At 45.0% G+C, this 26,286-nt stretch overlaps 1 protein-coding gene across 1 annotated transcript; it reads left to right on the top strand.

Annotated features, from left to right (window-relative positions):
- Positions 1-273: 273 nt before the first annotated feature.
- Positions 274-26,286, top strand: LOC126929519 (aspartate-rich protein 1-like). The gene is made up of 10 exons (XM_050745955.1): positions 274-1,217; positions 7,000-7,067; positions 12,588-12,609; positions 15,555-15,634; positions 17,043-17,064; positions 20,026-20,105; positions 21,806-21,827; positions 24,541-24,620; positions 25,096-25,117; positions 25,420-26,286. The coding sequence occupies exons 1-10, from the start codon at positions 1,016-1,018 to the stop codon at positions 25,536-25,538; spliced, it is 717 nt and encodes a 238-aa protein (XP_050601912.1). The 5' UTR covers positions 274-1,015; the 3' UTR covers positions 25,539-26,286.

Below are 26,286 nucleotides of genomic sequence, written 5' to 3'. Positions count from 1 at the left end.
AAAAATTTGTGTATAACTGCATTTGGTGAACAAATGAAAACTGTCAGGCTTAGAAAAACAGAAATGCTGGTGGAACTGACTTTAGTAACCGGGGTTTTCTTTATTTTGTTTTTTTGTTTTTTTAGTTTTGTTTTTCAGACAGTTTCACCTTTGTCACCCAGGCTGGAGTGCAATGGTGCGATCTTGGCTCACTGTACAACCTCCACCTCCTGGATTCAAGCAATTCTCCTGCCTCAGCCTCCTGAGTAGCTGGGATTACAGGTGCCCGCCACCACACTGAGCTAATGTTTTGTATTTTTAGTAGAGATGGGGCTTCACCATGTTGGCCAAGCTGGTCTCAAATTCCTGACCTCGGGTGATCCACCCCCCTCAGCCTCCCAAAGTGCTAGGATTACAGGCGTGAGCCACCACTCCCGGCTGTACCAGGGTTTTCTATTGAGTTTCTCGCCAAGGGTGACTTCCAATAGCAACCCCCCTGCACTTTTCTCAGGACTGGAAAGCTCAGGCAGCCCAGGGTGAATAAAAGCCTGAGTAGTGCAGTCAGCACAGAGGGGCAGGGTGGCCACAAGGTGGGCAGCAGCAGGGATGGGCATTGTGAGGCCTTGGGTGGGGCTGTGGGGCTGGACATTGTGAGTCACTAGCCTGGCCTGGCTGTTTCCTGGTAACCAGGTGACATAGGAAGCTTTGTGGGTTATAGACATCAGCCAGGGCCAGCAGCCCTCAGTCGGTAGCTAGGAGTAGGAGGAGGAGGAGCTCCGACTGTGCTGTGTCCCAGCAGTTTTTGTGCCTCTCAGTGCTTGTCGTGTTTGTTTATTTTTCAGAGAAGACAGCAGGTCCCCGACCTCATAGACCCGCCACCTTAGAAGGTGGCGGCAAAGTACGGGCTGAGGCCCCAGATCTGCCTGGAGTCAGGCTGCTTCTACAAGTGCTGTGCCAGCCTCAGTAGTGTGGCTGCTCGGGCAGCGCCGTTTCAGTTTCATCAAAGGCTCAGGCAGGAGTGAATTGTGGTTGCCCCATGGGGTGTATACTGACCTGTTGTATCGACTCCAGCTGTGGCTGGTGCAAGGGGGAGGAGGAACCCTGTTATGAATCTGATACTTATGAGGCTGTGGCTGCTGCAACATCAGAATCCACTACTGTAGAGCCTGGCAAGCTGGATGTGGGAGCCACGGAGGGCCACGACCTGCAGCACATCAGCAACCAAAAGATGCCCACAGGTAAAAAAGCCACGGGTGTCATTTACTCTCTGGCACACTGTGGCCACCCTCACCCCCTTCCCATAGCCTCATCCCCAGAGACATCCTCAGCTTCCAGCTCCCTCCTGCCCATAGCCAGCTTTCCCAGACCTGGGACATGGGGGCAAAGGCTGACTCTGCCTCTTGTCTTTGTCGTTGAGGCTTTTTGATCTAGAAAAGGGACAGCCCTTTTCTCAATGAAAATTCAAATACCCCAATTTTGGAGTCCCCGTCCCATTCTCTAGCCGACCTATCTAGCCAGTTTGGTACCTAAATGAAGGAACCAGGTAAGGGTCAGATTGTTTCTTTTCTCCCATCCCTTAAGGTAGCTTATTTTTATTTTATTTATTTATTTAATTTATTTATTTAGATGAAGTCTCGCTCTGTTGCCCAAGCTGTAGTGCAGTGGTGCGATCTCAGCTCACTGCAACCTCTGCCTCCTGGGATCAAGCGATTCTCCTGCCTCAGCCTCCGGAGTAGGGACTACAGGCGCCCGCCACCACGCCCGGCTAATTGTTTATATTTTTAGTAGAGACAGGGTTTCACCGTGTTAGCCAGGGCAGTCTCTATCTCCTGGCCTCGTGATCCACCTGCCTCAGCCTCCCAAAGTACTGGGATTACAGGCATGAACCACCACGCCCAGCCCGTAATTTAATTTTTTTTAAGTTCTGAGATACATGTGCAGGATGTACAGTTTTGTTACATGGGTAAAAGTGTGCCATGGTGGTTTGCTGCACCTGTCAATCCATCACCTAGGTATGAAGCCCTGCATGCATTAGCTGTTTATCCAGATGCTCTCCCTTCACCTGTCCCCTGACAGGCCCCAGTGTGTGTTGTTCTCCTCTCTAACACTATTCATATTCTAAGACCACTCCCTTGCTGATGACAAATCTAAGTGATGGGTCGCGGGGACTCTCTTGCCTGTTTTTGTCTGGAGAGCCTGCCTGGCTTCTGGTTCCTGATAAGAGTGAGGACCTGGAGTGCAGTGTGAGGAACAGATGGCTCGGTGAAGAACTGTGATCATCCACTGGAGACCCTGGAAACAGCCGTATCATTTAAATGGTGTGGGTTTGTGTGCAGGAGGGTTGGGAGGTAGCTAGGGGTGAATCCATGCATAGTGAGTGTGAGTGTGTTTGTAAATGTGTGTTTTCCCCAAAAATTGTGGCCCTGCATGCCCAGCACAGCACAAGTGTCACTTTTTTTGAATTCCTGGCCTATGTAGTCATCTCACCTCAGCCTCCCAAGTTATGTCATTCTACTAATAGAAAGGAAGAGAAACTTCAGCACCACCATACTCTTTACATAAATGACCTCTTTCCTCCCTCACCACAGCTGTAACTAAAGGTATGTTCAATATCCCTACTCCTTAGATGGAGAGAGTGCAGAAAGGAGTGAACCCAGATTCTGACCTCCTGAATGGAGGAGGCAAAAGTGAACCCAGAAATGGGTCCCAATGTTGATGGTCTGTATTACTCAACTGTGTCATCACCCAGGCTTGGTGACTGGACCCCACACCAGGGAGCTCCAGCACCTATGTGTGCCCCTGGAATTGTGTGGCCTATAAGCTGCCAAACTTTGCCCATCATCAAATGGGGCCCCAGTGGTCACATAACCGTGGGTGGCAAAAGGTACACGGAAGAACAGATGTTGGCTTGGACATTACTGTGAAATACACATAGAAAGCCCACAGGCTTCTGGCCAGTTCACAGATTCTGAGAAGTGTAAGGGATCATGTAGAACCATGCAGGTCAACATCTGTCAGTGCTGGGCTCATTCCTCAGCACTTGGTCAAAGCAGGGAAGATCAGGAAGATAATTGCATTGTATTTAATAACAGGACTACCTCAGGCCTTAGAAATGCTCCAATCCATGGCTGGGCATGGTGGTTCACACCTGTAATCCCAGCACTTTGGGAGGCCGAGGCAGTGGATCACCTGAGGTCAGGAGTTTGAGACCAGCCTGGCCAACATGGTGAAAGCCTGTCTCTACTAAAAATACAAAGATTAGCCAGCCATGGTGGCCCATATCTGTAATCCCAGCTACTTGGGAGACTGAGGCTGGAGAATCACTTGAACCTAGGAGGTGGAGGTTGCAGTGAGCCAAGATCGAGCCACTGCACACTCCAGCCTGGGTGACTGAGTGAGACTCTGTCTCAGAAAAATAAAGAAATAAATAAAAAGAGATGCTCCAATCCATAGCAGACAGACAAGGGCCAGTGCCACATCAGAACTCAGGACAACATTATTATCAGCCTAGTGCCCATCACCCTCACTGGAGACCTCCTGCACAGCTAGGTGAGTGAGGCTCAGCACTCACCAGGTACTGATCCCCGTGATGGACTGTCCCACTGTCGGGGGCTGGGGTGAGCATCAGCAGCCACTGACTCAGTGGACGCACACACAGTGTAAAGAAACGGAAGACACGGGCTGGGCGCGGCAGCTCATGCCTGTCATCCCAGCACTTTGGGAGATCGAGGTGGGTGGATTGCCCGAGGTGGATGGATTGCCCGAGGTTAGGAGTTCAAGACCAGCCTGGCCAACCTGGTGAAACCCTGTCTCTTCTGAAAATACAAAAATTAGCTGGGTGTAGTGATGGATGCCTGTAATCCCAGCGACTCAGGAGGCTGAGGCAGAGGAATCACTTGAACCCAGGAGGCAGAGGTTGCAGTGAACCGAGATCGAGCCATTGCACTCCAGCCTGAATGACGGAGCGAGACTCCGCCTCAAAAAAAAGAAAAACAAAGAGAAGAGGATAAATATCACAATGTTAGTACTCATATCTCTGAGACCCATTCCGAGTAGGAGTGAGCAGGATCTGGCCTTCCTGTCTGCCGAGAGCATGGTGTGGACATCATCCTGAATGCCTCAAGAATGGAGTTTCATCGCTTTCTCTTGTCTTCTCCATGTCTTTGTGTGATGATGGCAGTGACAGCAGCAGAAGTTGGTGAGGAGCCAGAACAGGAATCAGGTCCCCACTTCTCTGACACAGAGCAGACAGGACACAAGTCAGCAGGGATAGCCTTCAGGGTCAGGACAGACACAGACAGGTCCCAGGCCTGATCTTCCTAGGGCTGGGACAGAAGAGTTTTTCTTTTTCACCTCTTCTGGGAGTCACTTGAGGAATGGTCCTTGAGGAGATACTGTTGGCCAAGGGTTGTCTGGCCCAGAAATGTATGTGTGTGTGTGTGTGTGTGTGTGTGTGTGTGTGTGTGTGTGTGTGTGTGTGTGTGTGTGTGTGTGTGTGTGTGTGTGTGTGTGTGTGTGTGTGTGTGTGTGTGTTTTGAGATGGAGTCTCTGTTGCCCAGGCTGGAGTGCAGTGGTGCGATCTCAGCTCACTGCAACGTCTACCTCCCAAGTTCAAGTGATTCTCCTGCCTCAGCCTGCCGAGTAGCTGGAATTACAGACATGTGCCACTATGCCAAGCTAATTTTTGTATTTGTAGCAGAGATGAGGTTTCTGCATGTTGGCCAGGCTGGTCTCAAACTTCTGACATCAGGTGATCTGCTCGCCTTGGCCTTCCAAAGCTCACAGGCATGAGCCACCGTGCCTGACTGAAATGTCTTTCAACTGGACAGACCCCTTAGCACTGGGCCTGTAGCTGCAGCACTCCCGAGTAGCAGGGGAGGTGGGGAGGGACACGAGTTCCAGTGCACCAGGAGCTCAGCAAAGGGATGGGGACTGATTCCAGAGTCCAGCTCATCCTTGCAACTCTTCTGTGGAATCCAGAACACATCAGTTTCCACTTATTTTATAGAAGGTTTGGAATCTTCAGTGTCAAACTCTATCTGTGTTGTGTCTTCCCACAGGGTGGATAGAGGAACCCTGGCTATGGGTGTTTCCTGCCAGGGCAGTGACTGTCTTCCTCATTAGTCCTTACCCCAGAGCTCAGTCCTGGGGAGAACATGTTAGGCCCCATGGGCATTGTAGTGAACTCATCCCTGGGATGAGTTCTAGGTCAGCCCTGGGCTGGGATCTAGCGCAGTTGTGGAAATGTTCCCTTCTCAATCTGTCCAGCCTGTTGAGCCCTACACCAACCCTGGAGCCTGCCCCAGCTTCTGAGTCAGGGTCCCTGGAGATGAGGTTGAGCTCCTGAGGACAATGAGGTGCCCCTGCCCCTGGGCTCCTGCTGCTCTGATCCGGTCATAGACAGGGTGTGCAGGGCCACGGTCTTCCTGTGTGCACGCGTGCCCTCTGCTGAAATCCCTCTGGACCTGGACGTTGTCCTCATTGTTGTCATATCCCCAGCCCCACACAGTGACTGGGCCTTGTGTAGATGCCTGGGAAGTTACCATAAAAGTATCGTAGGAGCAGAGCTGCAAACTATTTTGCAAGAAAACACCAGGGGAGGGGGTTCATGTCTTCATCATGTCTGGATCTCCTGTGCCATCTAGTGCAGTTCTCAGTCATACGTGTGCCTCCTCATATTTAAATACATTTAAATATTTACAGTTAAAAGTTCAGGGCCTGGCGTGGTGTCTCACACTTGTAATTCTAGCACTTTTGGAGGCTGGGGTGGGTGGATCAGCTGAGGTCAGGAGTTCGAGACCAGTCTGGCCAACATGGTGAAACCCCATCTCTACTAAAAATGCAAAAATTAGCCATGTGTGGTGGCGCACGCTTGTAATCCCAGCTACGCGGGAGGCTGAGGCAGAAGAGTCGCCTAAACCCGGGAGGTGGAGGTTGCAGTGAGCTGAGATCATGCCATTGTACTCCAGCCTGGGCAGCAAGAGTGATCCTCCGTCTCAAAAAATTAAAAAAGAAAAAAGAACCTCATCACAACAGCCACCGTGCAATGGCCCAGCAGCTTTCTGTTCATGCAGCGGAGAGATTTCCATCCCCACAGAATGCTCTTTCACATCTGCTGTGAGCCTGGCTGAGGGGCCGATTGTTGAACTCCTCTAACTCAAAGCGTGCACATCAAAGTGGGAATCTCAGGGCTGTGAGATTGGAGGCGAGACCTATAATGGGCCAGTAGAAGGAAAAAGTTGAAACATGGTTCCTTCAGTTCCTGTTTCTTACTTGAAGGCTGGCAAGTGTGAGCGATGCCTTTCTAGAGACCTCTGACTCCCCAGAGCCCAGGGAGAGTCTGACAACACCGAGGGAAGGGCAGAGTGATCTCGTGTAACCCAGTGTGGCCTCACCTGGAGTAGCAGGGTGGGCGAGTTGCTCTCTGGAATAACTTCTTGTGGAGTTTTTGTCTCTAAACATTGGCCAATGGACACTGTCCATGAGGGCAGCTGCAGTGAGGCAGATCTGCAGGTGGAGAATGATACTCTAGGAGGATCTCTGGGAGCAGTTGGGTGACACCTGTTGCTTTGGAACCTAAGAAAAGGGCAATGAAGTCAGAACCAAAGGAAATATGTGTAGAAGTCTGACTTGTTCCTTTTGTATTTTAATAAGCTAGAGATGAGGCGATTTGTGTCCATGGGCTTTGTGTGCTGTGTTTGTAACCATTTTTTTTTTCTTGCTCTGGTGTTTAATGGTTATCTTTCCAGAAGACCAGCTTTTCCTGTCTATGTCAGAGCAAATATCAAAGCCTTGGTCTTTGACTTGGGAATGCAGGAGTCTTATTAGGTCCAGGCACTGACTAAGATGCGAGGTATCTGGTGAGACTCCCTCATGCTCACCACTTGAACATAGTTGTTTCTCTGAGATGGTCTCAGAATCTTCAGTCCCACGCTCCATATGCCGCATCCAGCAAAGCTCCCTGAGGGACTCACAGTCTCCAACCACCAGGGCACTGACATTAACTCTGTGTCCTTTTAGGTCCCCCTGAGGACAGCCTGAGTTTAAAATCTCTACCACCAAGTGAGGAAGACAATGACGATGCCCAGGTAAGACCCCCTTTCTTTGCCTTCTAAGGAAATGCAACTTTCCTGATGTGAGAAACAAACTCACCCATCCACACCCAAAGAATGGACTCAGAGGCCTGCAGAACAGAGAAAGTGAGACTTTTAATGATGGTCTTGCAAGATCGGGTGTCTGATGGGCAGACACACCCAGCACAGTTTCAGCAAGCAATTTATCCCCTAGTGTGCAGGTCCTTCCCCTAGTTCCTCATAGGCTGAGTACTATGGGGTCACAATCTTCCTGGGTATCACATATTGATTTTTCGGTAGGGGCTTTAGGTATTTTTTTTTTTTTATGGTTGTCTTACCGCATTTTGTTGAAGCCCACAATGCATTGCCATCCTAGTCAGCTCAGGGGCTCTTCCAGTATTTGACTTGTGACCTAAGTAGCTGAGCAGGCTGATAAGAACAGACAAAATGAGCTATTTTGCAGGCCAGAAAACTTTCAACTTAGACTAAACTTCTTTGTTCAAGTGAGGACAACTAAGCAGGGTGGAAGGGGGACCCCACAAGGCGGCATTGCCTATCCAACCAGGAACCTAGTGTTTCTTCTGTCCTTTGCTGACCTAAACAGGTTCAAGGCACTTTGTTTTAAAAATGGACCACAGTATATATTATTTCCTTCACCTGATTTCTTTCCTTCTCAATTAATTTTGACATAAGAATATGATGAGGCATATAATGTACAACATACACAACAGTCCTTCTTGGGGTGGAGTTCAGTGGGAACGTCTTCCCATCTAATACATGACACACTAGGATGTTTTTAAATGACAGCATCCATCATCAACTGTAATGCAGAGGGGTTTTCCTCCACGCCAGTTTTGAATTAGGCATTGTGACTTTACCAATCTAAATCAACTTCAAAGAAATTCTGTGGGAAAAGCTCTTGTCTTTTCCCTATGCTAGGAGTGTTTTGTCTTTGACATGGACTCAGCCACTGTTTCAAAAGTAGTTTTGTGAAGTCATCAAGAGACTAACAGATCTGTGGAAGGGGTGCAGCAGAATTGATCTGATCCTCATAGCATCTTCTTTTGTCTCGTTGCAGATTTTACCATCATGTGTGCAGGGTACGTACCTTGAACTAGCTCACTTTTTGAGAAACCTACTTGCTGGCTTTAATATATAGGTACCTTAATCTGGGTTCCTGTTAAAAATATTGGGGGTGTGGTGAGAGCAAATGATTTTACAAGTGTATAGGTATGAGCAGAGGGGCTGTAGAAATGTGTGTGAACCCAGAGGACCAGCCGGGAGATTTTGTGTGAGCTGATGTGTCTTCATCTGGAGTAGGAGAAGTGAGTGCACCTCTCAGTGACTTATCGTGATGTTGGTGGTTCTAAAGAGTGGATTCTGGAGAATCTCAGCAGGGAAGAGGATGCCTTTCCAGGTAGGTAACAAGACATCAGATGGGATCTAATAAAACAGCATTTCCAGGAACCTTCATGTTTCCCTGCTGCTTGGGAGGCTCAGGGATGGTGTAGAAAGAGAAAAAGGAAAAGTAAATATAAGCCACGTTTGTTATTTTCAGAGTTTAATGTCTTCATGGTGAGAAGTACTATGTTTATGGGCTTTTGAGTATCTTGTGTTTTTGATCATCTCTTCTTGTTTTATTATTGAAAGATTATTTTTCTGAGAACACCTGCTCTTTTCTACCTGTGCCACTGCAAAATGTCAGAGCCTGTGGTTTGGGACACAGTTCTGTCACAGGCAGTTACTTAATCCTGGAGACAGAATTCGTCTGTGGTGTGCCCAGATGCATAGGAGAAGTGGATCCTCTCATAATGAACTGTTGGGTTTCATGGCAGCACATTCATTTGTCTGTCCTTGCTGTTTGCCTCTGGTGTCAGGGCATCTCCCTGGGCATGGAGGACAGAATGTAAATTCACTCTGGGCTCACTGCAAAAGCTGGTGTCTTGGAAATGGAGAGAAGCACAACCTTGAGCACACTGTCAGCATTCCATTTATTCATGTGAATGAGAATATGCAGTTTTACCATCATTTGTGGAAGAGGCTTTCCTTTCCCCATTGTGTATTCTTGGCACCTCTGTTGAAGATCAGCTGACTCTGTATGTGTGCATTTAATTATTGGCTTTCGATTCTATATCTGTGATACTTATGGGTGCTCCCACGCTAGAAGCATGCTGTCTGAATTTCTGTGTTTCTTCTAGATTTCAACCTCATGAATGTGCGTCTTCCAACACTATTCTTTTTCAATGTTACCATGGTTATTTGAGGCATATAAAAATTCATTAACGTCTTAGGATTATCTTTTCCATTTCTGCACGGATGGCTGCTGCCAGTTTGATAGCAATTGTTGTGAGTCTGTAGATCATGTGTGTATTGTGTATTAATCAGGCTTAGTCTTCCTATCCATGAATGCGGGAAGCCTTTCAACTTATTTGTGCATTCTTTACTTTCTAGAATCTTTATGTTGTCAGCTGATTAGTTAGATTTAACATGACTGATACAAATTTGTGATTTCTTTTTTTTTTTTTTTTGAGACAGTGTCTCACTCTGTCACCGTACTAGGGTGCAATGATGAGATCTCCACTCACTGCCACCTCCACGTCCCAGGTTCAAGTGATTCTCCTGCCTTATCCTCCCAAGTAGCGGAGACCACAGGTGCGTGCCACCACGTCCAGCTAATTTTTGTATTTTTATTATAGACGTGATTTTACCATGTTGGCCGGGATGGTCTCGATCTCTTGACCTCATGATCCACCCACCTAGGCCTCCCAAAGCCTGGGATTACAGACATGAGCCACCGCGCCTCGCCAAATTTGTGATATCTTTTATCAATATTTTGTATGTGTGAATGATTAGGCATCAAATAAAAAATATTATATAAGCTAGTTAACCAAAAATCACCCCCTTACTCAAGGACATTTCTTCATGAATTTGTTCGTTTCTATTGGTATACATTTCCTCATTTCAGTAGATCATGTATATTTGAACCTGGAAAGTTATCCTCATGGCAGAAAGTTTTCAGAGTCACATCTCTCAGCTTCACTGGTGTAGGTTGCGCAGGCTGTGTGAGCTTGGCCTGTTAGAATGAAGCCTGATCTTTAGGGAATCTCCTGAGGGAAAGTGACACAGACCTGCTGAAGACCCTGATCAGAGGGAGCCAAAAGGTTGTGTGCACACACCATAGTTCCAGAAGAAGACTTATAAGGAAGAAATCATGACTGTTTTTAATTTTAGCATTTTAATACTTAATTTTTTAAATGACCTCTATGAAGAAGAAATTGTAATCAGTCTGGTGCGGTGGCTCATGCCTGTAATCCCAGCACTTTGGGAGGCCGAGGTGGGTGGATCACGAGGTCAGGAGATGGAGACCATCCTGGCTAACACAGTGAAACCCCGTTTCTACTGAAAATACAAAAAAACTAGCTGGGCGTGGTGGTGGGTGCCTGTAGTCCCAGCTACTCGGGATGCTGAGGTAGGAGAATGGCATAAACCTGGGATGCGGATCTTGCAGTGAGCCAAGGTCACACCACTGCACTCTAGCCTGGGGTACAGAGTGACATTCCATCTCAGAAAAAAAAAAAAAAAAAAAAAAAAAGTGTGATCAAGAAAATAGAGTAATTTGAGTAAAATTGAATCCATTTCACCAATAAATTAAGTAATCCTTTAAAACAGATGCTAAATGTGGTACCAGCATAATTGGGTACTAGTGTACTTACACGGTCTTGAATACGTTAAAAAAATGCTGTCTGTTTTGTAGAGTTTCAAAACATTTGAGAGGGAAGAAGGCACTCTTCCATTGACACTTAGTGTGTGCTTTAGTTCCATTTTGGATTGACTCTTTGGTGTTGCTGCATGATGCCTTTAGTACAAGGCCAAGGCCTCCATGTCTCATGTCTTTCCTGATCCCCTCGTCTGCCATCCCTCTTCCACTCAGGGGAATAGCCCAGCATCAACGCAGTCCAAGCTTGTTAATCAGCCACCTCCGTACACCACATCCAGCAGAGCTCCCTGAGTGACTCACAGTCACAAACACCCAGGGCACTGATCTTTCCTCTGTGTCCTTCCAGGTTCTTCTGAGGACAACTTGAGTTTATTAAGCCTACCACGAAATGAAGATGATTATTTGGATGATGATGATGATGCCCAGGTAAGACCACCTTTCTTTGTCTTCTAAGGAAATGTTGGTTTTCTGATGTGAGAAACAAACTCACCAGTCCAAACCCAAAGAATGGACTCAGGGAGCTGAAAAATAGAAGAAGTGAGATTTTCTTTCCTTTTTTTTTTTTTTTTTTTTTAAGACAGAGTCTCACTCAATTAGCCAGGCTGGAGTGCAGTGGTACAGTCTGGACTCCATCTCCTGGGCTCAATGAATTCTCCTGCCTCAGCCTCCTGAGTAGCTGGGATTACAGGCATGTGTCTCCATGCCCAGCTAATTTTTGTATTCTTAGTAGAGACGGTGTTTCAGCATGTTGGCCAGGCTGGTCTCGAACTCCTGACCTCAGGTAATCCACCCACCTCGGCCTCCCAAAGTGCTGGGATTACAGGCGTGAGCCACCCCGCCTGGCCGAAAGTGAGACTTTTATTGATAGTGTTGCAAGATCCGGTGTCTGATGGGCAGACACACCCAGCACAGTTTCCGCAAGCAATTTATCCCCTAGTGTGCAGGTCCCTCCCCTGGTTCCTCGTAGGCTGAGTACTATGGAGTCACAATCTTCCCAGGTGTTGCCTATTGATTTTTGGGGAGGAGGTTTTAGGTATTTTTCTAGGGTTGTCTTACTGCATTTTGTTACAGCCCACAATGCATTACCATCCTAGTCAGCTCAGGGGCTCTTCAGGTGTTTGCCTTATGACCTAAGTAGCTGGGCAGGCTGATAAGAACAGACAAAATGAGCGATTTTCCAGGCCAGTAAACTTTCATCTTAGACTAATCTTCTTTGGTTGAAGTGAGGGCAACTAAGTGGAGAATGGGGGTCCAACAAGCAGGCATTGCCCATCCAAGCGGGAGCCTAGTATATCCTATTTCTTTTGTCCTTTGCTGACCTGAACTGGTTCAAGGCACTTTGTGTTAAAAATGGACAACTGTATACATTATTTTCTTCACCAGATTTCATTCGTTCTCAATTAATTTTGGTATTAAAATATGACAAGGCACATTATGTACAACATACACAATTCTCTTTGTGAGGGTGGAGTTCAGTGGGAGTTTCTTTTCATCTCATACATGACACACTAGGGTGTTTTTGAAGGACAGCATCCATCATCAGCTGTAATGCAGAGGCATTTTCCTCCACACCAGTTTTTCTCCTTGGATGAGGCATTGTGCATTTACCAACCTAAATCAACTTCAAAGAAATTCTGTGGGAAAAGCTCTTGTCTTTTCCACAGGTGTCCTCTATGCTAGAATGTTTGGCCTTTGACCTTGACTCACCAGTGTTTCACAAGTAGTTTTGTGAAGTCATCAGGAGACTAACAGATCTGTGTAAGGGGTGCAGCAGAATTGATCTAATCCTCATGGCATCTTCTTTTGTCTCATTGCAGATTTTACCATCACGTGTGCAGGGTACGTACCTTGAACTAACTCACTTTCTGAGAAACAAACTTGCTGGCTTTAATATATAGAAACCTTAATCTGGGTTCCTGTTAAAAAATGTTGGGAGTCTGGTGAGAGCAAATGATTTTACAAGTGTATAGGTATGAGCAGAGGGGCTGTAGAAATGTGTGTGAACCCAAAGGACCAACCAGGAGATTTTGTGTGAGCCATTGTGTCTTCACCTGGAGTAGGAGAAGTGAGTGCACCTCTCAGTGACTTCTCCTGATGTTGGTGGTTCTAAAGAGTGGATTCTGGAGAATCTCAGCAGGGAAGAGGATGCCTTTCCAGGTAGGCAACAAGACATCAGATGGGATCTAATAAAACAGCATTTCCAGGAACCTTCATGTTATACCTGCTGCTTAGGAGGCTCAGGGATGGTGTAGAAAAGAGAAAAAGAAAAAGTAGACATAAGCCGCGTTAGTTATTTTCAGAGTTTAACGTCGTCATGGTGAGGAGTACTATGTTTATGGGCTTTTGAGTATCTTGTGTTTTTCATCATCTCTTCTTATTTTATTATTGAAAGATGATTTTTCTGAGAACACCTGCTCTTTTCTGCCTGTGCCACTGCAAAATGTCAGAGCCTTTGGTTTGGGACACAGTTCTGTCACAGGCAGTTACTTAATCCTGGAGACAGAATTGTTCTGCGGTGTGCCCAGATGCATAGGAGAAGTGGATCCTCACCTTACGAACTGTTGGGTTTCATGGCAGCACATTCATTTGTCTGTCCTTGCTGTTTGCCTCTGGTGTCAGGGCATCTCCCTGGGCATGGAGGACAGAATGTAAATTCACTCTGGGCTCACTGCAAAAGCTGGTGTCTTGGAAATGGAGGGAGAAGCATTCCATTTCTTCATGTGAATGAGAATATGCAGTTTTACCATCATTTGTGGAAGAGGCTTTCCTTTCCCCATTGTGTATTCTTGGCACCTCTGTTGAAGATCAGCTGACTCTGTATGTGTGCATTTAATTCTTAGCTTTCGATTCTATATCTGTGATACTTATGGGTGCCCCCACGCTAGAAGCATGCTGTCTGAATTTCTGTGTTTTTTGTAGATTTCAACCTCATGAATGTGCGTCTTCCAACACTATTCTTTTTCAATGTTACCATGGTTATTTGAGGCATATAAAAATTCATTAACGTCTTAGGATTATCTTTTCCATTTCTGCACAGATGGCTGCTGCCAGTTTGATAGCAATTGTTGTGAGTCTGTAGATCATGTGTGCATTGTGTGTTAATCAGGTTTAGTCTTCCTATCCATGAATACGGGAAGCCTTTCACCTTATTTGTACGTTCTTTACTTTCTAGAATCTTTGTGTTGTCAGCTGATTAGTTAGATTTAACATGACTGATATAAATCTGTGATTTCTTTTTTTTTTTTGAGACAGTGTCTCACTCTGTCACCATACTGGGATGCATTGATGAGATCTCCACTCACTGCCACCTCCACCTCCCGGGTTCAAGTGATTCTCCTGCCTTATTCTCCCAAGTAGCGGAGACCACAGGTGCGTGCTGCCACGTCCAGCTAATTTTTGTATTTTTATTAGAGACGTGATTTTACCATGTTGACCGGGATGGTCTCGATCTCTTGACCTTATGATCCACCCACCTACGCCTCCCAAAGCCTGGGATTACAGGCATGAGCCACCGCACCTGGCCAAATTTGTGATATCTTTTATCAATATTTTGTATGTGTGAATGATTAGGCATCAAATAAAAAATATTATATAAGCTAGTTAACCAAAAATCACCCCCTTACTCAAGGACATTTCTTCATGAATTTGTTCGTTTCTATTGGTATACATTTCCTCGTTTCAGTAGATCATGTATATTTCAACCTGGAAAGTTATCCTCATGGCAGAAAGTTTTCAGAGTCACATCTCTCAGCTTCACTGGTGTAGGTTGCGCAGGCTGTGTGAGCTTGGCCTGTTAGAATGAAGCCTGATCTTTAGGGAATCTCCTGAGGGAAAGTGACACAGAGCTGCTGAAGACCCTGATCAGAGGGACCCAAAAGGTTGTGTGCACACACCGTAGTTCCAGAAGAAGACTTATAAGGAAGAAATCATGACTGTTTTTAATTTTAGCATTTTAATACTTAATTTTTTAAATGACCTCTATGAAGAAGAAATTGTGATCAGTCTGGTGCGGTGGCTCATGCCTGTAATCCCAGCACTTTGGGAGGCCGAGGTGGGTGGATCACGAGGTCAGGAGATGGAGACCATCCTGGCTAACACAGTGAAACCCCGTCTCTACTAAAAAATACAAAAAAAACTAGCTAGGCGTGGTGGTGGGTGCCTGTAGTCCCAGCTACTCGGGATGCTGAGGTAGGAGAATGGCATAAACCTGGGAGGCGGATCTTGCAGTGAGCCAAGGTCACACCACTGCACTCTAGCCTGGGGTACAGAGTGACATTCCATCTCAGAAAAAAAAAAAAAAAAAAAAAAAAAAGTGTGATCAAGAAAATAGAGTAATTTGAGTAAAATTGAATCCATTTCACCAATAAATTAAGTAATCCTTTAAAACAGATGCTAAATGTGGTACCAGCATAATTGGGTACTAGTGTACTTACACGGTCTTGAATACGTTAAAAAAATGCTGTTTGTTTTGTAGAGTTTCAAAACATTTGAGAGGGAAGAAGGCACTCTTCCATTGACACTTAGTGTGTGGTTTAGTTCCATTTTGGATTGACTCTTTGGTGTTGCTGCATGATGCCTCTAGTACAAGGCCAAGGCCTCCATGTCTCATGTCTTTCCTGATCCCCTCGTCTGCCATCCCTCTTCCACTCAGGGGAATAGCCCAGCATCAACGCAGTCCAAGCTTGTTAATCAACCACCTCCGTACACCACATCCAGCAGAGCTCCCTGAGTGACTCACAGTCACAAACACCCAGGGCACTGATCTTTCCTCTGTGTCCTTCCAGGTTCTTCTGAGGACAACTTGAGTTTATTAAGCCTTCCACGAAGTGAAGATGATTATTTGGATGATGATGATGATGCCCAGGTAAGACCACCTTTCTTTGTCTTCTAAGGAAATGTTGGTTTTCTGATGTGAGAAACAAACTCACCAGTCCAAACCCAAAGAATGGACTCAGGGAGCTGAAAAATAGAAGAAGTGAGATTTTCTTTCCTTTTTTTTTTTTTTTTTTTAAGACAGAGTCTCACTCAATTAGCCAGGCTGGAGTGCAGTGGTACAGTCTGGACTCCATCTCCTGGGCTCAATGAATTCTCCTGCCTCAGCCTCCTGAGTAGCTGGGATTACAGGCATGTGTCTCCATGCCCAGCTAATTTTTGTATTCTTAGTAGAGACGGTGTTTCAGCATGTTGGCCAGGCTGGTCTCGAACTCCTGACCTCAGGTAATCCACCCACCTCGGCCTCCCAAAGTGCTGGGATTACAGGCGTGAGCCACCCCGCCTGGCCGAAAGTGAGACTTTTATTGATAGTGTTGCAAGATCCGGTGTCTGATGGGCAGACACACCCAGCACAGTTTCCGCAAGCAATTTATCCCCTAGTGTGCAGGTCCCTCCCCTGGTTCCTCGTAGGCTGAGTACTATGGAGTCACAATCTTCCCAGGTGTTGCCTATTGATTTTTGGGGAGGAGGGTTTTAGGTATTTTTCTAGGGTTGTCTTACTGCATTTTGTTACAGCCCACAATGCATTACCATCCTAGTCAGCTCAGGGGCTCTTCAAGTGTTTGCCTTATGACCTAAGTAGCTGGGCAGGCTGATAAGAACAGACAAAATGAGCGATTTTCCAGGCCAGTAAACTTTCATCTTAGACTAATCTTCTTTGGTTGAAGTGAGGGCAACTAAGTGGGAAGGGGGTCCAACAAGCAGGCATTGCCCATCCAAGCGGGAGCCTAGTATATCCTATTTCTTTTGTGTCCTTTGCTCAGCTCACTGACCTGAACTGGTTCAAGGCACTTTGTGTTAAAAATGGACAACTGTATACATTATTTTCTTCACCGCGCCCGATTTCATTCGTTCTCAATTTCAATTTTGGTATTAAAATATGACAAGGCACACATTATGTACAACATACACAATTCTCTTTGTGAGGGTGGAGTTCAGTGGGAGTTTCTTTTCATCTCATACATGACACACTAGGGTGTTTTTGAAGGACAGCATCCATCATCAGCTGTAATGCAGAGGCATTTTCCTCCACACCAGTTTTTCTCCTTGGATGAGGCATTGTGCATTTACCAACCTAAATCAACTTCAAAGAAATTCTGTGGGGAAAGCTCTTGTCTTTTCCACAGGTGTCCTCTATGCTAGAATGTTTGGCCTTTGACCTTGACTCACCAGTGTTTCACAAGTAGTTTTGTGAAGTCATCAGGAGACTAACAGATCTGTGTAAGGGGTGCAGCAGAATTGATCTAATCCTCATGGCATCTTCTTTTGTCTCATTGCAGATTTTACCATCACGTGTGCAGGGTACGTACCTTGAACTAACTCACTTTCTGAGAAACAAACTTGCTGGCTTTAATATATAGAAACCTTAATCTGGGTTCCTGTTAAAAAATGTTGGGAGTCTGGTGAGAGCAAATGATTTTACAAGTGTATAGGTATGAGCAGAGGGGCTGTAGAAATGTGTGTGAACCCAAAGGACCAACCAGGAGATTTTGTGTGAGCCAGTGTGTCTTCACCTGGAGTAGGAGAAGTGAGTGCACCTCTCAGTGACTTCTCCTGATGTTGGTGGTTCTAAAGAGTGGATTCTGGAGAATCTCAGCAGGGAAGAGGATGCCTTTCCAGGTAGGCAACAAGACATCAGATGGGATCTAATAAAACAGCATTTCCAGGAACCTTCATGTTATACCTGCTGCTTAGGAGGCTCAGGGATGGTGTAGAAAAGAGAAAAAGAAAAAGTAGACATAAGCCGCGTTAGTTATTTTCAGAGTTTAACGTCGTCATGGTGAGGAGTACTATGTTTATGGGCTTTTGAGTATCTTGTGTTTTTCATCATCTCTTCTTATTTTATTATTGAAAGATGATTTTTCTGAGAACACCTGCTCTTTTCTGCCTGTGCCACTGCAAAATGTCAGAGCCTTTGGTTTGGGACACAGTTCTGTCACAGGCAGTTACTTAATCCTGGAGACAGAATTGTTCTGCGGTGTGCCCAGATGCATAGGAGAAGTGGATCCTCACCTTATGAACTGTTGGGTTTCATGGCAGCACATTCATTTGTCTGTCCTTGCTGTTTGCCTCTGGTGTCAGGGCATCTCCCTGGGCATGGAGGACAGAATGTAAATTCACTCTGGGCTCACTGCAAAAGCTGGTGTCTTGGAAATGGAGGGAGAAGCACAACCTTGAGCACACTCTCTGCATTCTATTTCTTCATGTGAATGAGAATATGCAGTTTTACCATCATTTGTGGAAGAGGCTTTCCTTTCCCCATTGTGTATTCTTGGCACCTCTGTTGAAGATCAGCTGACTCTGTATGTGTGCATTTAATTCTTAGCTTTCGATTCTATATCTGTGATACTTATGGGTGCCCCCACGCTAGAAGCATGCTGTCTGAATTTCTGTGTTTTTTGTAGATTTCAACCTCATGAATGTGCGTCTTCCAACACTATTCTTTTTCAATGTTACCATGGTTATTTGAGGCATATAAAAATTCATTAACGTCTTAGGATTATCTTTTCCATTTCTGCACAGATGGCTGCTGCCAGTTTGATAGCAATTGTTGTGAGTCTGTAGATCATGTGTGCATTGTGTGTTAATCAGGTTTAGTCTTCCTATCCATGAATACGGGAAGCCTTTCACCTTATTTGTACGTTCTTTACTTTCTAGAATCTTTGTGTTGTCAGCTGATTAGTTAGATTTAACATGACTGATATAAATCTGTGATTTCTTTTTTTTTTTTGAGACAGTGTCTCACTCTGTCACCATACTGGGATGCATTGATGAGATCTCCACTCACTGCCACCTCCACCTCCCGGGTTCAAGTGATTCTCCTGCCTTATTCTCCCAAGTAGCGGAGACCACAGGTGCGTGCTGCCACGTCCAGCTAATTTTTGTATTTTTATTAGAGACGTGATTTTACCATGTTGACCGGGATGGTCTCGATCTCTTGACCTTATGATCCACCCACCTACGCCTCCCAAAGCCTGGGATTACAGGCATGAGCCACCGCACCTGGCCAAATTTGTGATATCTTTTATCAATATTTTGTATGTGTGAATGATTAGGCATCAAATAAAAAATATTATATAAGCTAGTTAACCAAAAATCACCCCCGTACTCAAGGATGTTTCTTCCTGAATTTGTTCATTTCTATTGGTATACATTTCCTCGTTTCAGTAGATCATGTATATTTCAACCTGGAAAGTTATCCTCATGGCAGAAAGTTTTCAGAGTCACATCTCTCAGCTTCACTGGTGTAGGTTGCGCAGGCTGTGTGAGCTTGGCCTGTTAGAATGAAGCCTGATCTTTAGGGAATCTCCTGAGGGAAAGTGACACAGACCTGCTGAAGACCCTGATCAGAAGGACCCAAAAGGTTGTGTGTACACACCGTAGTTCCAGAAGAAGACTTATAAGGAAGAAATCATGACTGTTTTTAATTTTAGCATTTTAATACTTAATTTTTTTAATGACCTCTATGAAGAAGAAATTGTGATCAGTCTGGTGCGGTGGCTCATGCCTGTAATCCCAGCACTTTGGGAGGCCGAGGTGGGTGGATCACGAGGTCAGGAGATGGAGACCATCCTGGCTAACACAGTGAAACCCCGTCTCTACTAAAAATACAAAAAAACTAGCTAGGCGTGGTGGTGGGTGCCCGTAGTCCCAGCTACTCGGGATGCTGAGGTAGGAGAATGGCATAAACCTGGGAGGCGGATCTTGCAGTGAGCCAAGATCACACCACTGCACTCTAGCCTGGGGTACAGAGTGACATTCCATCTCAGAAAAAAAAAAAAAAAAAAAAAGTGTGATCAATGGAATAGAGTAATTTGAGTAAAATTGAATCCATTTCACCAATAAATTAAGTAATCCTTTAAAACAGATGCTAGATGTGGTACCAGCATAATTGGGTACTAGTGTACTTACACGGTCTTGAATACGTTAAGAAAATGCTGTTTGTTTTGTAGAGTTTCAAGACATTTGAGAGGGAAGAAGGCACTCTTCCATTGACACTTAGTGTGTGGTTTAGTTCCATTTTGGATTGACTGTTTTGTGTTGCTGCATGATGCCTCTAGTACAAGGCCAAGGCCTCCATGTCTCATGTCTTTCCTGATCCCCTCGTCTGCCATCCCTCTTCCACTCAGGGGAATAGCCCAGCATCAACGCAGTCCAAGCTTGTTAATCAACCACCTCCGTACACCACATCCAGCAGAGCTCCCTGAGTGACTCACAGTCACAAACACCCAGGGCACTGATCTTTCCTCTGTGTCCTTCCAGGTTCTTCTGAGGACAACTTGAGTTTATTAAGCCTTCCACGAAGTGAAGATGATTATTTGGATGATGATGATGATGCCCAGGTAAGACCACCTTTCTTTGTCTTCTAAGGAAATGTTGGTTTTCTGATGTGAGAAACAAACTCACCAGTCCAAACCCAAAGAATGGACTCAGGGAGCTGAAAAATAGAAGAAGTGAGATTTTCTTTCTTTTTTTTTTTTTTTTAAGACAGAGTCTCACTCAATTGGCCAGGCTGGAGTGCAGTGGTGCAGTCTGGACTCCATCTCCTGGGCTCAATGAATTCTCCTGCCTCAGCCTCCTGAGTAGCTGGGATTACAGGCATGTGTCTCCATGCCCAGCTAATTTTTGTATTCTTAGTAGAGACGGTGTTTCAGCATGTTGGCCAGGCTGGTCTCGAACTCCTGACCTCAGGTAATCCACCCACCTCGGCCTCCCAAAGTGCTGGGATTACAGGCGTGAGCCACCCCGCCTGGCCGAAAGTGAGACTTTTATTGATAGTGTTGCAAGATCCGGTGTCTGATGGGCAGACACACCCAGCACGGTTTCCGCAAGCAATTTATCCCCTAGTGTGCAGGTCCCTCTCCTGGTTCCTCATAGGCTGAGTACTATGGAGTCAGAATCTTCCCAGGTGTTGCCTATTGATTTTTGGAGAGGGGGTTTTAGGTATTTTTCTAGGGTTGTCTTACTGCATTTTCTTGCAGCCCACAATGCATTGCCATCCTAGTCAGCTCAGGGGCTCTTCAAGTATTTGCCTTATGACCTAAGTAGCTGGGCAGGCTGAGAAGAACAGACAAAATGAGCGATTTTCTAGGCCAGTAAACTTTCATCTTAGACTAATCTTCTTTGGTTGAAGTGAGGGCAACTAAGTCGGGTGGAGGGGAGTCTAACAAGCAGGCATTGCCCATCCATGTAGGAGCCTAGTATATCCTATTTCTTTTTTTTTTTTTTTTTTTGGCGGAGTCTCGCTGTGTGGCCCAGGCTGGAGTGCAGTGGCCGGATCTCAGCTCACTGCAAGCTCCGCCTCCCGGGTTCACACCATTCTCCTGCCTCAGCCTCCCGAGTAGCTGGGACTACAGGCGCCCACTACCTCGCCCGGCTAGATTTTTGTATTTTTTAGTAGAGACGGGGTTTCACTGTGTTAGCCAGGATGGTCTTGATCTCCTGACCTCGTGATCCGCCCGTCTCGGCCTCCCAAAGTGCTGGGATTACAGGCTTGAGCCACCGCGCCCGGCAGTATATCCTATTTCTTTTGTCCTTTGCTGACCTGAACTGGTTCAAGGCACTTTGTGTTAAAAATGGACAACTGTATACATTATTTCCTTCACCTGATTTCTCTCCTTCTCAATTAATTTTGATATAAAAATATGTCAAGGCACATTATGTACAACATACACAATTCTCTTTGTGAGGGTGGAGTTCGGTCTGAGTTTCTTTTCATCTAATACATGACACACTAGGGTGTTTTTGAAGGACAGCATCCATCATCAGCTGTAATGCAGAGGCGTTTTCCTCCACACCAGTTTTTCTCCTTGGATGAGGCATTGTGCATTTACCAACCTAAATCAACCTCAAAGAAATTCTGTGGGGAAAGCTCTTGTCTTTTCCACAGGTGTCCTCTATGCTAGAATGTTTGGCCTTTGACCTTGACTCACCAGTGTTTCACAAGTAGTTTTGTGAAGTCATCAGGAGACTAACAGATCTGTGTAAGGGGTGCAGCAGAATTGATCTAATCCTCATGGCATCTTCTTTTGTCTCATTGCAGATTTTACCATCACGTGTGCAGGGTACGTACCTTGAACTAACTCACTTTCTGAGAAACAAACTTGCTGGCTTTAATATATAGAAACCTTAATCTGGGTTTCTGTTAAAAAATGTTGGGAGTCTGGTGAGAGCAAATGATTTTACAAGTGTATAGGTATGAGCAGAGGGGCTGTAGAAATGTGTGTGAACCCAGAGGACCAACCAGGAGATTTTGTGTGAGCCAGTGTGTCTTCACCTGGAGTAGGAGAAGTGAGTGCAGCTCTCACTGACTTATCCTGATGTTGGTGGTTCTGAAGAGTGGATTCTGGAGAATCTCAGCAGGGAATAGGATGCCTTTCCAGGTAGGTAGGAAGATTTCAGGTGTGGTCTAATAAAACAGCATTTCCAGGAGCCTTCATGTTATACCTGCTGCTTGGGAGGCTGAGGGAGGGTGTAGAAAGAGAAAAAGAAAAAGCAAATATAAGTCAAGTTTGTTTTTTTTAGAGTTGAATTGTCATGATGGTGAGAAGTACTATGTTTATGGGCTTTTGAGTATCCTGTGTTTTCGATCATCTCTTCTTACTTTATTATTTAAAGATGATCTTTCTAAAACACCTGCTCCTTTCTGTCTCTGACACTGCAAAATCTCAAAGCCTTTGGTTTAGGACAGAGTTCTATAACAAGCAGTTACTTTATGCTGGAGACAAAATTCTTATGTGGAGTGCCCAGATGCATAGGAGAAATCAATCCGTATCTTATGAATGGTTAGGTTTCCTGGCAGCACACTCATTTGTCTGTTTTTCCTGCTTACGTCTGGTTTCAAGAGCTCTTCCTGGGTGTGGAGGACAGAATGAAAATTCACTCTGGGCTCACTGCAAAAGCTCCAGTGTCTTGGAAATGGAGGGAGAAGTACAACCTTGAGCACACTCTCTGCATTCTATTTCTTCATTTGAATGAGAATATGCAGTTTTACCATCATTTGTTGAAGAGGCTTTCCTTTCCCTCCATTATGTATTTTTGACACCTTTGTTGAAGATCAGTTTACTGTACGTGTGTTCATTCAATTCTGGGCTCTCTATATCTGTGAAACTTATGAGTGCCCCTATGCTAGAACCATGGTGTCTGTATTTCTGTATTGTGTGTGTGTGTGTGTGTGTGTATTTCAATCTCATGAATGTGCATCCTCTAACACTATTTTTTTAATGTCATCATGGTTACTTGAGGCACATAAAATTCATTAAAATTGTAGGATTATCTTTTCCATTTCTGCACAGATGGCTGTTACCAGTTTGATAGTAATTGTTGTGAGTCTGTAGATCATGTGTGTAGTATTGTGTGTTAGTCAGGTTTGGTCTTCCTATCCATGAATACAAGATGCCTTTCCACTTATTTGTACCTTCTTTACTTCCTAGGATCTTCATGTTGACAGCTGATAAGTTAGATTTAACATGACCGGTAGAAATTTTTGATTTCTTATACCAATATTTTGTATGTCTGAATGAACAGGCATCAAATATATATATATATATATTTGATGAGAGAGAGGGAGAGAGACAGACAGAGAGAGAGAGAGAGAGAGATGGAGGTTCACTCTTCTTGCCCAGGCTGGAGTGCAATGGCATGATCTCGGCTCGCGGTAACCTCTGCCTCCCAGGTTCAAGCGATTCTCTTGCCTGAGACTCCTGAGTAGCTGGGATTACAGGTCCTCACCACCATGCCTAGCTAATTTTTTGTATTTTTAGTAGAGACGGGTTTTCACCATGTTGGCCAGGCTGGTCATGAACTCCTGACCTCAGGTCACCCACCCGCCTCAGCCTCCCAAAGTGCTGGGATTACAGGTGTGAGCCAGAGCGCTCGGCCAAAAAAATAATTTTTATGTAAGCTAGTTAACCAGAAATCACCCCATACTCATGAAGATTTTTTCATGAATTTGTTCATTTCTATTGGTATACGTTTCCTCATTTCAGTAGATAATGTGTATTTGAACCTTTAAACTTATCTTCATGGCTTAAAGTGTTCAGAGTCATGTCTCTCAGCTTCACTGGTGTAGGTAGAGCAGGCTGTGTGAGCTTGGCCTGTTTGAATGAAGCTTGATTTTTAGGGAATCTCCCCAGGGAGAGTCACACAGGAGCTGCTTGAGCCCCTGATCACAGGGCCCCAAAAGGGTGTTTAGAAGTCGTTCCAGAAGAAGACTTACAAAGAGGAAATCATGACTATTTTTATTGTAACATTTTAATATTGAATTTTTAAATGATCTCTATGAAGAAGAATGTGTGATTAATAGAATAGAGTAATTTGCATAAAATTCAGTCAATTTCACTAATAAAATAGGCTTTTAATCAAGTAATGAATCCTTTAAAACAGATGCTAAATGTGGTATCAGCATAATTAGATCCTAGTGTACTGACGTGGTCTTGAATACGTTAAGAAAATGCTGTTTGTTTTGTGGAGTTTCAAAACATTTGAGAGGGAGGAAGGCACTCTTCCATTGACCCTCAGTGTGCATTTTTGTTCCATTTTGGGTTGACTATTTTGTGTTGCTGCCTGATACCTCCAGTGCAAGGCCAAGGCCTCCATGTCTCATGTCTTTCCAGCTCCCCTTCTCTGCCATCCCTCTTCCCCTCAGGGGAATAGCCCAACATCAACTCAGTCCATGCTTATTAATCAACCACCTCCATACAACAATTCTGGCAAAGCCTCGTGAGTGACTCAGTCACTAACCACCGGTGCACTGATCTTTCCTCTGTGTCCTTCCAGCTCATCCTGAGGACGACCTGTTTTTAAGATGCTCACCACAACATAAAGATGAAGATGATAATGATGATGGTGATGTCCAGGTAAGATCCCCCTTTTTTGTCTTCTACAGCAATGTTGCTTTCCTGATTCTTTACTTCTCAATTAATTTTGATTTGAAAACCTGGCAATGCACATTATGTACACTGTACACTATTGTCTTTGTGGGGCTGGAATTCAGTAAGTGTGTCTTCCCAACTTCTACATGGTCCGCTATGCTGCTTCTAAATGACAACATCCAGTATCAACTGGAATACTGAGGCATTTTCCACAATACCAGTTTTCCTCCTTGGATTAAGCATTGTACATTTGCATATAAAATTAAATTTAAAGGTAAATTCTGTGAATAGAAGTCTTGTTTTTCTATAGCTATCTTCTGTGGTAGTCTTTGGGGATTTTGACCTATGGCTCAATCACTGTACTGCCTTCTGGTTTTTTTATCGTTGTCCAGAGAATAACAGATCTATGTCAAGTGCACAGCAGAATCTGATTCTCATGTTTTCTTTTATATAATTGCAGATAACAGCTTGGAATGAAAATGGTATGTACCATGAAATAACTCACTTATAGAGGGAAAAACTTGCTAGCTTCAGTGTATAGAAACCTGATTCTGGGTTCCTGCTGGGAAAGAGGCTTGGGGTTCTCGTGAAAGTGATTTTGCCAATATAGAACTCTGGCCCAAGAAGCTGTAGGAAGGTTTGTCAACCCAGAAGAAAGATGAGGGGATCATGTATGAAGCAGCGTGGGGTGGGAGAATAGCCCATCAATCAGCTTCAGCTAAAGTAGGAGGAGCGGGTGAGTCACTCTGTCTAATGACTTATCCTGGTGTTTTTCTTTCTGAAGACTTGACGCTGGAGAGCATAAGTGATGAGGAGACTTATCCAGGTAGGGAACTACGTGCCAGGAAAAACCCAATGGGAAAAGGTTCCCAGGAGCCTCCAGGTTATCCCTGCTGCTTGTGAGGAGGGGCTGAAGGAGGGGGTATGAAATCAGAAGGAAAATGGAAATATGTGTGAGGTCTGTCTTGTTGTTCTCAGAGTTTCTTGGCATCATGGTAAGAACTGTCTCTATGGGCTATGGGGGTGCTGCGTTCATGAGAGATTCTCTTTGCAGTCCACCTGCTCTTTTCTGCCTGTGGAACATGAGAGCCTTTGGTTTGGATTAGTCAGCACTCCTAGGGATTGTGCACAAGGGGTGCAGGCTTAAGCACTGGGTGTCATCTGTGATGAAGGGAATCTGGGGGACACAGCTCTCTCAAAGGCATTTCCTGGAACCTAGAGAAACAGTTCTTCTGCTGTGTGCCAAGGAGAAATCGAGAATCACCTCTGAACTTTCAGGACTTGTTAGTGCACATTCATGTTTCTGTCCTTGCTGTGAGCTCCTGGTTTAAAGGGATCTCCCGGGGTGGATGGTGGAGTGAATATTCACTCTGGGCTCACTGGTAAAACTCCAGTCTCCTTTGAATGGGGAAAAGTTTGACCCTGAGCACATTTCCAACCTCCACTTCCCAATCCAGTCACAGATTCTGAGATAAGGCTTCTTTCTCCCCAGTTCTCTAATTTTTGGGTAAGCCAAGAGTTCCTTCCCACAAAAGATAGTATCACATTATTTCCTGTTTTCAAAGATTTGGCTTTGGTTTTGTTCTCTGAGATGATATTCATCACTGAAGTTCTAGACTTTTTCTTTTTCTTTCTTTCTTTTCTTTTTTTT

This window comes from Macaca thibetana, chromosome 10 (assembly GCF_024542745.1).
Source record: "Macaca thibetana thibetana isolate TM-01 chromosome 10, ASM2454274v1, whole genome shotgun sequence".
In the NCBI taxonomy this organism is placed as follows: domain Eukaryota; kingdom Metazoa; phylum Chordata; class Mammalia; order Primates; family Cercopithecidae; genus Macaca; species Macaca thibetana.
The sequence above is the reverse complement of the archived record's forward strand: the minus strand, read 5'-3'. Positions and strand labels throughout refer to the sequence as shown.